The sequence below is a fragment of the Cydia splendana genome, chromosome 16, assembly GCF_910591565.1.
Source record: "Cydia splendana chromosome 16, ilCydSple1.2, whole genome shotgun sequence".
Classification (NCBI taxonomy): Eukaryota; Metazoa; Arthropoda; class Insecta; order Lepidoptera; family Tortricidae; genus Cydia; species Cydia splendana.
The window spans coordinates 16188542-16201865 of record NC_085975.1 but is presented as its reverse complement, the minus strand read 5'-3'; the positions used below and the strand labels follow the sequence as shown (position 1 = coordinate 16201865).

General features: G+C 39.5%; 2 protein-coding genes across 2 annotated transcripts; one reads left to right on the top strand and one right to left on the bottom strand.

Annotated features, from left to right (window-relative positions):
• Window positions 1-10: 10 nt before the first annotated feature.
• Window positions 11-1909, bottom strand: LOC134798398 (acyl-CoA-binding domain-containing protein 6-like). Its single transcript, XM_063770814.1, has 2 exons — window positions 1179-1909; window positions 11-844 (listed from the first exon to the last, which is right to left on the bottom strand). Exons 1-2 carry the CDS (start codon window positions 1823-1825, stop codon window positions 85-87), a joined length of 1407 nt encoding a protein of 468 aa, XP_063626884.1. The 5' UTR covers window positions 1826-1909; the 3' UTR covers window positions 11-84.
• Window positions 1910-2405: 496 nt separating this feature from the next.
• Window positions 2406-13234, top strand: LOC134798397 (3-ketoacyl-CoA thiolase, mitochondrial). The gene is made up of 8 exons (XM_063770813.1): window positions 2406-2542; window positions 3241-3407; window positions 5285-5416; window positions 6117-6381; window positions 6914-7089; window positions 9140-9334; window positions 9640-9794; window positions 12257-13234. The coding sequence occupies exons 1-8, from the start codon at window positions 2524-2526 to the stop codon at window positions 12336-12338; spliced, it is 1191 nt and encodes a 396-aa protein (XP_063626883.1). The 5' UTR covers window positions 2406-2523; the 3' UTR covers window positions 12339-13234.
• Window positions 13235-13324: the final 90 nt, after the last annotated feature.

Here is a 13324-nt window from a genome sequence, read left to right as displayed (position 1 = left end):
AAAAGAACAATTTCATAATCATAATAAGTTTATTACACTACCCATTATATAAACTAAAACTGGCAACACTAAATATAAATGCCATTAAGACTTAGCACCTTGCAGAACCTTCCTCACTTCATCGTCAGTCGCCAAGTCCAACGGAGTACAGTCCTCACTATCCTTCACTAAGGTAGCTCCGGCCTCAACCAACAGGATAGTAGAGTTGAGGTGCCCGCAGAATGCAGCGTAATGTAACGCGGTTTGACCGCCGTCATCTACAGCGTCTATGTAACAGCCTCCGTTCAAAGCGGCCTCTAAAGCTTTTGTGGCGTCTCGGTCGGCGGCCCAATGTAACGCTGTCATGCCATCTTCACTTCTTTCATGCTTCAGCTCCGGGTTTTGTGACAATAACTCTGTGACTCGCTCTGCGCAGTTCTCACGAGCTGCCTCAAGCAGAGACAGTTCATTTTCTTTTAATTCAGGTTCGGGAGAATATCGTAGTGATGATACTGTAACCCAAGCTTCTTTGGTCTTTGTGTCAATTAAGTCTGAACATTCCGGATCAAATTTCTGGACCAATTCAATGTACTTTTCTTTTGCTTCAGTAGAGGGCATGTCTCTGAGAGCCCTCCATGCCTCCCATTTCCTGCGGCCCCGTCCATCTAACCAACCAGGCTTGGGTGTGTTGCATACCCCTTCCGTACCCTGCTTGTATAGACCATAGAGCTCTAAAAGCTGATTGTTACCAAGCTTTGAGGTTAACTTCCGGACATGATCAGCGGCTGTATTGAAAGATATGTCTAGTGGTGACTGGTCATCATCAGAGAAGTCAGAATCAGGATAATTGAGTGCTTCTGCCATTCTAATCACTATCTACAGAGGTTTACTGGCTATTCTGAACTTGAACAGTTAAGGTGAGGCCTTCTAAACTGTGGTGTTGTTTGTTAGTAGCATCAGCGGCCCCGGACGGGCTCGCAAACTCAATGAACCCGTAGCCCTTGCTTAAACCAGTTGAGCGGTCAAAGATGACTCTGGCAGTCTGAACGGGCCCAAATTGAGCAAAGTATTCTCTGAGCTGACGATGGCCTACCGTCCATGGTAAGTTGCCGACATAGAGACGCGCGGCGCGAGCTGTGCTGGCCATAACCTATGCAGAGACCACCTCGAGCAAATGCAAAGACCTGTCGCCGATCAGCGCCCTGTAGTCCACGCCGGAGGTCTCACTGAGTGAGTCGAGGTCGAGCAATGCACCCTTCAGCCCCCACTTCTTGAGCAGAGCTTCAATGGACCAGTCCGCGCTGCGTTCCTGGTAAGCACACAAAAATCTAGCGTCAGTGCCGTCCAAGAGATACGCTACAGTGGACAGGACTTCTTCAAATTGGGACGGTTCGTAAAAACAGTCGGACGCTAGGAGCAGGTCTACAGGGCGGAGAGAATGTACGTCGGCAAGGAACAGGCCCCAAGCTAGCCCGAGCAGCTGTACGTCACGCCCGGGAACTAACCCGTTGGCTTCGCAACAAGCGGATAGATGCCGCAAAGATCGCGGCAATGCAACACTATCTGTTAACGTAACCTGTGCCCCGCACTTGGCAGCTAATATCCCAGGCAACCCCGTTCCGCAGCCTAGCTCTAACACTCTTAGACCGCGCAAATGCCGCCTCTGCGTCCACAAATACCAAGCCAATAGCGGTGCAGATGGCCACGTGTAGAACGAGTAGCCAGCGGACAGAAGCTCCGGTATTACTATCTCCAAGTATTCACCTCGGGTATCGCCGTTAGTGCTGGATTTGCCACGAAATACGAATTTCTTCAATTGGCCGTTGACAGGACAGGCATCGCTCATTGCATAAGCATTTCCAACGAAAACAGGATTTTTTCCGATAACGCGAGTCTTGAGAAATTTTTGCTGTCAAATTTTGTGTTGCAACATAAAGTAAGATGAAACTCCCTTATTTTTTTTTTAAAGCAATAACAAAAATGTTCAGGTTAGAGGACAACTTTTTTGACTGTTCATATAAATAAATTATTATTTTGGTCTGGAAACGAATCCATTAAATTATTGCTACCTTTTTTAGCTACAAGCACAGAAAATTTTAAGTTTACCCTTTCGTATGTATATTTTTTTATCAGGGCAACACCAAGTCAGAAAGCTATTTGAGCTTCCGATTTCTGATAGAAATTGGCACATGATTGGCACATACATTTTTCTTAACTTATATTAATCATTAAACTACCGAAAAGTGATTAATTTGAAGTAAAATTAATTATAAAAACCAACACAGAGACTAGTTTTTCCCTTACATAAAATAAAATATTCAGCGTCATTAATGATATCCTGAACATTCGAGCATGACGTTATCAATTTCATTCTTCTTCACTGTCATTCACCACTCATTCACTCACTCAATACTCACTATTTAAAAAAAAAAACACTTGTCCGAGTTGTCCAGCGGGGTGCACAGTGCCGCGTTGTTAAAAATTGGGTTTATAAAATCGAAATATTTTATTTTTAGGTCTATTTCGCAAAAAGTGTAAAACACCATGTCTGCAGCAACTAAAGGTAAGTAATTATTGAGTATTTTTAACGTATTTCCTCTAAATTGATTAACTTGTTTACTTGGCCGGTGCGGGGTCAAACTCCAAACTTTCATCGAGTTGTAAATTTACTTTGTTTTGTATTTAAAAGTAAAGTTTAAAACTTTTTAGTCCGATATAATTAATCTCAGAGTTTTTCTATGGTTTAGGTAACATGTTTTTGGATATTTTAAAGTATTGCTTGACTCGATACTACGTGGGTAGTAGGTACTGAAAAAAGTTTTAATTATAACACCATTTAAATTATTAATGTGGATAAAGTCGTTTTAAATTTGAGGTGTACACGTAACTGTGTCACGCTTGGCTGCAGTTATGGGAAGAGATACTTATTTGCTGCCAAGTTTGAAACCTTGTTAAATTCATATGATAGTCAAGGTCTGTTCGCCGTGTGATGTGAATTCTTAGCAGGGGGTGTAATTATTGTTAAGTATTTTACTTTTAGATTATTTATTTTTGTATATTTGTAGTTCAAGTTAATGAATGCAGATGTTTAGCATGTTAATGTAGTGTACATACAGAAAAAATAATGAAAGAGAAAGAATCGTCTAGGCCAGCATTTCCCAAACTATGGGTCCAAACCCATTGGTGGGTCGCCCCCAGTTAGCCATGGCAAAAGACTTGCAAAATGCAAGAAAAATGATGACAAAAATATTCTTACTACAGGTATCTTCATTGTTGGTGCTAAGCGCACAGCTTTCGGTACATTTGGTGGAGTCTTCAAGAACACATCGGCTACTGAACTGCAGACACATGCATTCAATGCTGCGTTAAAGGAGGCTGGTGTTGCCCCCACGCAGGTTGACTCAGTTGTGGTCGGACAGGTCATGTCGGTAAGTAAAAAAGATGACTTGATAATTTTTTTATGAACTTACAGTAGCGCATACTATCAACAAATTTGTAGCTTTTCTTCCTCTGTGTTTTTTTGAGCATCGCCTAATGTGAGTTTTAGCTTGCCAATTTTAATCCTTATGTAATTATCTTAAATTATATTTGTTTTTCAACCGATGCGTCACAACCTCTTATCTCTAAAACCAGCTTTCCATCTTGCTGGTTCGCATTCATTCTAGTAAAAAAGGTAAAAAAAAACAGGTTACAATCGAAAATGTTTTTCCTGCCTATAGTTCGTTTTTTTTTCATTAGAAAGAAGGTAAGCGATCTTGACATGTCTTTTAATTGAAAAATCATCATAATAGCCTTTATTGCCAAAAACTAAAACAGTATTACATTAAATATATAAACAAATTTACTTAAAAACTAACACATCGTATTCACCGGATTAGTGTTCAGCGTGTCATCTGACACATAGGCCTCTCCCAGCTGCTTCCATTCCTTTCTATCAATGGCTTTTCTGGTCCAGGTGGCGCCCCCTATCGACTTGATGTCATCCATCCATCTTTTAATTGGTCTACCTCTTTTTCTGTTACCGTCTCGTGGTTGCCAGTCTGTAATTATTTTGGTCCATTTTTCTTTACTATCCCGTAATTGTGTTGAAAAATACTTTTTAAAAATCAGTAACTATGTATTACATGAAAGCAGTAGATGTAGATGTAGTGTAGGGACGCCTGGCCGGAAGCAGGCGGGCTGTCGATCGCGTGTCGCGTTCATTCAGCCCGATTCCCTGGAGTCGGAGCTGCAGGTTACTGTCCCGGCGGCATTCCCTCACCATTCTCCTCAAATCTTCTTGTTTTCCTGCAGAACAGAAGGACATCTTTGAGTTCGACGTCCTTTAGTTCGTTCTCTTTTAGTGTGTCTTTGCCGAATGTATTATATCGCGGTGCCGCATACATGATACATTCTGCTAGTAGGTGTAAGCTAGTCTCCTCCTTACCACAGTGTGGACAGGAGGCATCTCTGCTAATCTCCATTATCTTAAGGTGTCTATTGAGAGTATTATGACCTGTAATAATGCCTGTCAGAAGTCTCAGACTACTCTTACCTAGTTTCAGAAGATACCTGGTTCTCCTGTGATCTATGCCTTTGATCATCATCTTCGACTGTCTACATCCAGTTTCTTCTTCCCATTCTCTTTGTGCTTCCATCTCTTTTACCTTCTCTATGACTCCCTTCGTGACGTCCGCTGACATAGGTAGAGCCGGTTCCGGACCAATGTGATCCGTTTCCGCCCCCATCCTTGCCATCTCGTCCGCTTTCTCATTACCCGTCACTCCTTGGTGTCCTGGTACCCATGCCACCGTGACGCTTCTTCGTTTGCCTATCGAGTTAAGCTCCTCCCGACATTCTCTCACAAGGGAGGAGGTAACCGATGTTTTCTTTAGTGCCTTCAGTGCTGCTTGGCTATCGGTATATATTACAACAGCGCCTTCTTGCTGCACACTGAAAGATGAAAGCAGTAGAATATAAATGATCGTATTAGATTCACAACTGTTGCATATTTGCCGTGACTTATTTTTAAAACTTGTTTTTCAATTAAAAGACACATCAAGATTGTTAACCTTATTTCTAATGCTAAAAAAAACGAACTATAGAGGGTTGCATTTTTTTTTATTAAGATAAATGAAGGTTGCCTAGGTTGAGTAACACTGCCCTATCCTATGGTTACAATTGTACTCTCTGTCCCTGTTATTTTATTAGATTTAGGTATTAAAAGCCGTCATATACCTATCACTTGAACAAGTTGAACAGTACCTAACATTTGCACTGTATCATTCTCCGCACCTAATAAACTTACAAATTATTTTTTGTCCAGGCATCCCAAACTGACGGCATCTACACTCCCCGTCATGCGGCGCTTAAAGCCGGCATTCCTCAGGAGAAGCCCGCACTGGGCATCAACAGGCTATGTGGGTCTGGCTTCCAGTCCGTCGTGAACAGTGCCCAGGTAAGTCAGGGTTAGTTTAATTAACCCCTGTCAGATTTGATCATCGAAAAAGTGACATTTAAAACAATAGATTTAAATTTAAATTCCCACGCACGGATCCGTGTCTAAGCATACGAAGGGTTAACGGACTGATTTACAAAACTGCAGAGTATGAAACTTAAAAAAAATGTTGTTTATAATCTAGATATTACTTTTCCAACTGTTATCAGAAGGATGTATTTATTATATGATTAAATTGAGTAACTGGTTTATTACTAGAAAATCTAATCTCGTTTATTTAAAAAACAATTACATAATGTATGAAATATTTACTGAACTTTGTACCTGTTAGAATGGGACTCGATAAGAGTCAAATAACTCCATAAAATAAATAAATCCTGACTAAATAATAACAGCACCAGTGAGTTAAAACTTATCTCAGAAACACACCAAACATCACTATTCACTAATCTTTTGGGGACTAAGAGACAAACACAGATACACGGATGAGAATTTGACAAATATAAACTTATCACATCCTTTTTAAAAATAACTTAGTCACGACTCACGAGATTTAAGCAATAATTGAGTTGTTCTACTGTAGACTTATAAGGCTCACAATCTTAGTAATACTACTAGTATTACTGTGGTAATACTAACTTGTGGTGATTACTATTCTTGATGATGATGATGATTATGAAGTATACCATATATTTACCAGGACATCATAACCGGTGCAGCCAAGATCTCCCTCGCCGGCGGCGTAGAGAACATGTCACAAGCCCCGTTCGCGGTCCGCAACGTCCGCTTCGGGACCATGCTCGGCCAGTCCCACGTGTTTGAAGATACTCTGTGGGCTGGTCTGACGGATTCGTACTGCGGACTGCCCATGGGCATGACTGCTGAGAAGCTTGGAGCGCAGTTCAAGGTCACTAGAGATGAGGTGGACAAATTTGCTTTGGAGTCACAGCAGAGATGGAAGAAATGTAAGTTTAGTAACAATTGTTGGCCGCCATGTTGAATTATTTGGATGAGTCTAGGTTAAGTTTGAAGACACTCTGTGGGCCGGTCTGACGGACTCGTACTGCGGACTGCCCATGGACATGACTGCTGAGAAGCTTATTGGAGCACTGTTCAAGGTTACCAGACCCGGATAAGTTTGCCTTAGAGTCGCAGCAGCGGTGGAAGAAATGTGAGTTATCAAAAAATTGTTGGGCGCCATGTTGAATTCTTAGCATGAGTCTAGGTTTAAACTACTTCGGCACCATACTCGGCTAGTCCCACGTCTTTGAAGACACCCTGTGGCCTGGTCTGACGGACTCGAACTGCGGACTGCTAAGAAGCTTGGAGCACTAGGTCACTAGAGATGAGGTGGACAAGTTGATGTAGGTTTAAACTACTTCGGCACCATGCTCAGCCAGTCCCACGCCTTCGGCGACACTCTGGGCTGGTCTGACTGACTCGTACCGCGCACTGTCCGTCATTTCTGGACCGATCTTGAATTTATTTTTGTCACAGCTCACGACGCGGGAGTGTTCAAGGCCGAGATCGAACCCGTGACCCTGACGGTGAAGCGTAAGGAGGTGAAGGTCGACACCGACGAGCACCCGCGCCCACAGACCACCATCGAGGGTCTGAAGAAGTTGCCGCCCGTCTTCAAGAAGGAGGGGCTTGTCACTGCTGGCACTGCTTCTGTAAGTTGACATTTTTATAAAGGCGCCGTGCGTTCAGCGGCAGCAGCATGGTCGCATTTTTATCGTTTGTCACCATGCCTGTCACGTTCTAACGAGAATGTAAGTGCGACAGTGACGCACGACGCCACAAGCGATACAAAAGCGACCATGGTGATCCCGCAGGTCCTAATCCAACAGCTCGCAGAGCAATGAGAGGACGGCCGTGCGTGCCCCGGATCGCGGCTATCATTGTTTTTTAATTGTTATTTTTATTTATTTTTAGGAAGCGCTGGTGGCCTAGCGGTAAGAGCGTGCGACTTGCAATCTGGAGGTCGCGGGTTCAAACCCTGGCTCGTACCAATGAGTTTTTCGGAACTTATGTACGAAATATCATTTGATATTTACCAGTCGCTTTTCGGTGAAGGAAAACATCGTGAGGAAACCGGACTAATCCCAATAAGGCCTAGTTTACCCTCTGGGTTGGAAGGTCAGATGGCAGTCGCTTTCGTAAAAACTAGTGCCTACGTCAAATCATGGGATTAGTTGTCAAGCGGACCCCAGGCTCCCATGAGCCGTGGCAAAATGCCGGGATAACGCGAGGAAGAAGAAGATTTTTATTTATTTTTAGGGTTCCGTTTTAAAAGGAAAAAACGGAACCCAAAAGTACTGGAGCAATTAAGTTGAAATTTGGCACACATATGTAAATTTGTGACCCACAGACAGACATCTTACGTAAACAAATGAATTTTAAACATGGAGGCCACTTTTGGGGGGTAAATGAGAAAATTAAAAAATAATGTTTTTTTAAACTATATCGTGTTACATATCAAATGAAAGAGCTCATTTTGAGAATCTCAAATATATATTTTTTTGTAATTCTAAATAAATAGTTTAGAAGTTATTTAATAAAATTGCAATTAAATTACCATTCCCCCCTTTATCTCCGAAACTACTGGGTCTAAAATTTTGAAAAATATAAACAAATAAGTCCTTTACCTATTACATGAGTCAAATCTTACAAAAAAGGTCGTATCAAAACTAGTTCAAACCCATAACAAATTGTTAAATCAGAACCGGTATCGTGGAATCTATGGCTACAACCAAAAAGTGGGGCCGAGAAACAAGCCAAACTACAGATGGTATCTTGATTTCATTACTGAACGAATGAAGTGCTGAAGAGGGGAGTGCATTTTAAAAATGGTTGATCTCTGACATCGCTCTGCTGCTATCGGGAAAAGCCGGTAAAAGCTAATCGTAGATTGTGCTTTCGACGATGGTACTACCTTTTGTAGGTATTTTGACAATGCCTTAAACAATACATTAGTTATCTTCCCCATTATGGCAAAGTCTTTTTTTTACGATAACTAGAGAACTGTAAGACTTACTGACCCTTTCTTGCACCTAAATGAAAGGTAATTAAATTTGCTACAACTTTATGCATTGCAATATATCTCATATCTTGAGCGGTTGTGCCGATATTTGTCTTAAAATGTAGGAAAAACGAAAAATTTCATTCCAAGGAAAAAAATACCCTTTTTTTAAAGCGTCATATCTCAAGAACTATTTAACGTACGGCGCTGTATATGGGCTTAAATTGTTCCAAATTTAATATACTTTCAATATTACATAGCAAGATTTGACCAAAAACTCATAGAATTATAATAAAACTGTAAAATCTGAAAAAAGTCCGACATTTTTGCAGTTTTTCGCAAATTACGCAGGGAGCACAACTTTTTTTTGCTTGCAAAACATAGTCTCTCGTTCCTCCAAGGACTCCAAATAACATGCAAAAAATACAGAACTACATCATGCAATGTTTTTTATTGTAAGATTTGACCGATCTACTATAGATGACAGGAAAACCTATTAGAAATATGCAGTCAAGCGTGAGTCGGACTAATTACTTAGTTTTTGATCCGACCCCTACGGGTTTTTTAAAGGCACTTCACTCGCGTTTCACATATAAAAAATACATTGTTTAAAATTGGGTAATGTACGGAACCCTTGGAACGCGAGGCCGACTCGCACTTGGCTGGTTTTTTTAGTAATGTTTTTAATTAATTTTTCCTAGGGTATCAGCGACGGAGCCGGCGCCATTGTACTCGCTAGCGAGGAGGCCGCCAAAGGCCTAAAGCCCCTCGCTCGTCTCGTGGGCTGGTCCTACGTTGGCGTAGACCCCTCAATCATGGGCATCGGCCCTGTACCAGCTATTGAGAGCCTACTCAAGGTCACAGGACTCACCCTTAACGATATCGACCTTGTTGAGGTAAGTAGAACCCTTCGCCACGCTTGTTATTCTTATGAAACCCTTCGCTCAGTTATTACTGGGCTGTTCGTCGCGGTAATTTCGGAACATGTATGTTTTAAATCTTCAGCGCCATTAAAACGTTGTACAGTCAACTGTAAAAATATGGGTGTAGCAAACTTATTCAAAAATATGTCCCATAGTTCTTAATTCGCTATGGGACATATTATTGACATAAGAGCTATGGGACATATTATTGAGAATATTTTTACAGTTGACTGTACTCTGGCTCAGTAACTATTTTTTTTTATATTTATTTTTATCAGATCAACGAGGCGTTCTGCGCTCAGACCCTCTCCTGCGCCAAGGCCCTCAAGCTGGACCTCTCCAAGCTGAACGTGAACGGCGGGGCCACGGCCCTGGGACACCCTCTCGGAGCCTCCGGGTCCCGCATCACTGCGCACTTAGTACATGAACTCAAGTAAGTTCATAGACAAATCACTTTTTCTTGGAAGTTGATGTGGTAGTCGATTTCTAGGTTTTCGGGGTGTTAAATTGCTAATACTTTACCTTTTTTGATGTAGGGCAGTACCACCTCATTGGGAAATTAGGTACTCATACAGTCTTATTTATCCATGAGCTCAAATAAGTTTTTAGTCAGACTATTCACACTGTTAGATGACTACATGTGACGTTCCACGGGAAAAGGTACCTTATGAGGGTTTCTAGTTTCGGAGATATGAAATGTTTTGTAAAGAGGTGAAAAAATGCTCAATTTTTTTTTATTGTGTGATCTGAAACCTTAATGCGTAACGTTTGTTTACCTGTTTTTATTTTTGTTATAAGTTAGTTATAAGCCTAGTAATGTCGTCTCAGAGTTTAGTAGAAAAGGTACCTTATGGAAAAAAGATTGAAAATTCCCAAAAAAACTAGTCAATACGGGAAAAGAAGTTTGGTAGAGAACTGTATTAGCATTCTGCAAAACTAATTTGATAATTTCAGTTCTGGTTGGGGCGCCTCGCAAATATTATAACCGTACATCGACCGACATTACAAATCCAAGTAGCCTGCTATTATACCAAAGTTACTCTCGTCAAGTCTTTCTTAACTAGAATAATCTTCATTTGGTTTGGTCGCATGCAGTAAATCAGCCATTGGTTGGTGCTGAAAAATGCCAATATCCGACGCATTACCTTATGGAATATCTGAGGTCATTGAACCTCAATGCCGCTTATCTTCAATAGCAACCGAAATATATTATTGATAGGAAATAGACGATTTATACCATCTTAACCCCAAAATATTATTAGTTTATCCTAACTGTTCCATCATCATCATGCCTCATCATGTAACTTAATCACAAGGTACCTTTTCATTACATACAAATTATTGGTCTTTTTTAAGATTATTATGACGAAGAACTAATTAAATTTGGGGCAGTTTAATGTAAATTAATATTTTCTATTCATAAAAGATAAACTGTAATATGATTGATATTTTGTAGTGATGTATTATTAGATTTATTTCCATAAGGTACCTTTTCGTAAATGTATGGAGCAAATACTGTTATTGTTATGTAAGTTTAAAGTGGCATAAGGGGTTTAATATAGTATTTAGTTGCGGTTTTAGGATTTATTTCATTTGAATGACAGAATTTCTTTCATATGTGCTCAGAAAAATTGATTGTGTGTCACATTAAAAGTAAAAATATTCAATTTTGTGATTTTATATGAAATAGTCAGAAAATACATTTTCACCTCTAAATCGGTATTGTTTTTTGCTTAAACTGTCTGTCAGTGTCGTTTTCTAATAGATAAAATTTAAATCTTGAGAGCTCATTGCAATCAATCGTGAAAATTAAATAAAACTTTATTTTCAAGAGATTGGTTAGTATACACATAAATCAGTCGATATCAAAAGTTTCTATTTGCATTACAGAACAAGTCGCAATATTTTTTTAATCTCAGATATATAAGGTATTATTATTTGTAGTCAACTATGTAACTTACTTCAGGAACATAGTTTTTTAGGCGGCTAAACTTAAAACTTCTCTATCGTAAAGTTGCTCATTTCACAACATTATTTTCAAAAAATCATATCTCTGTAACTACGCAACCTAGAAGGTTGATCTTTTGTGTTATCGATAGCTTATTTATTGTAGATTACTGGGGTATGCATAACTCCATACCCGCCATAAGGTACCTTTGACCGTGGGACGTCACACATGACCTTCCACTGTATTCTTAGACCAGTGCTAAAGTCCAGACCTATTGTACTTGGTAGTCGATTTCAAGGTTTCCGGGTTTTAGATTACTAGTACCTCACCTCATTTGATGTAGGATGTACCACCTCATTTTTGCAAATGAGATTCTTATACAAACTGATCCTCTCATAGCGTTGTTTATATGGGTACTTGCCTGAAATAATACCAATTTATTTATAACCCCTGTGAGGAGAGAGGTATTTAGTAAAATATACAATTTGATTTTGTATTGATTTATTTATTTTATTTTATATTTATAAACCTCTGTCAAATCTTAACAAGCCGTTAACGTTTGTCCAATCACCTCATTTGATGTAGGATGCACCACCTCATTTTTGGAAATGAGATTCTTATACAAACTGATCCTCTCATAGCGTTGTTTATATGGGTACTTGCCTGAAATAATACCAATTTATTTATAACCCCTGTGAGGAGAGAGGTATTTAGTAAAATATACAATTAGATTTTATATTGATTTATTTATTTTATTTTATTTTTATAAACCTCTGTCAAATCTTAACAAGCCGTTAACGTTTGTCCATTTCTCTTCTTCCTTTCTTGCTTTTTTTCTTTTTCGTTGATGTTTGAATGAAAGAATGAATGAATGAATGAATGAATGAATGAATGACCCCAGTCAATAAGGGTTTTTTTTCTCTTGTTTATGAAACTCTGTTTTTCAGACGCCGCGGCCTCAAGCGTGGTATCGGCTCCGCCTGCATCGGTGGCGGACAGGGCATCGCACTCCTGGTCGAGACTGTCTAAACCCCACTGTGTTTCCTTGAGACTGATATAACCTTGTAAGGCCCAACCACAGACAAGACATCCTCCAGACTGAGCATAGTAGCTCTACCCCCTCTACCACAATATACGGTAGTTTTACTCCATTTTCGAATCGAAAGTGTCTTTGTGTGACGTCCGTGTCTTTGAACGGACCAATCACGCCACGGGACCTCGCTCACCTCGTCCCTCGCACCCCCGTATTTTTGGCAGCATCGGTTTCATGAAATAATTGCTCTAAACTCCGTCTAGTCTGTGGGTCCGACATAAAAAAAAAACTATTTTTAATTTGAACCTTGTTGTATAGTATTGTGGGAGAATTTCGTTTGTTTTATAAATCAATGACACAAAATAAATCCTACTTTATTTGGTTCATGTAAGTTTCTAATTACATTGCAATGGAGTGTACATTGTAATATACATTGGGCCTCACTAGGATAAGATATAAATCATTTTAACCCTTTTCCAGGCCGCACCAATCTATAAGGTTTTTCCAAAAAATCTAAATATATTCAAATGAATCCAGCATTGATGATTAATTTGAAGACAAGTCACATTTTCGGAACATCCAATCTAATTTGAATCTTAAATCGAATTGCTAAGGTTGAAATTCTATTGGCGCGTATGTGGTCGATAAATCGTACTATGCCTGGAAAAGGGTTAATGCACTTTAAAAATACGATAGTGCGAGAATTACCTACTTGTATTTGGTTACATACTGGAATTGATATAAGTATAATATACTTTTAAGAATGAAGTAGGTAATAGTTATGTTATGTATACATGTTTAATACTGCCTGTAAATGCAAATGTATATAAATTGCCGAAATCACAAAAGTTGTATTTTCATAAAGTAAATTATGCTATATTTTTAATACTCTGTTTTACGAGATTTGGAAATATTTCTATATTATTTTAAATTGTTATTGAGTTTATATACAAGTTTCATCACTAATAAATCAGCATTTTTT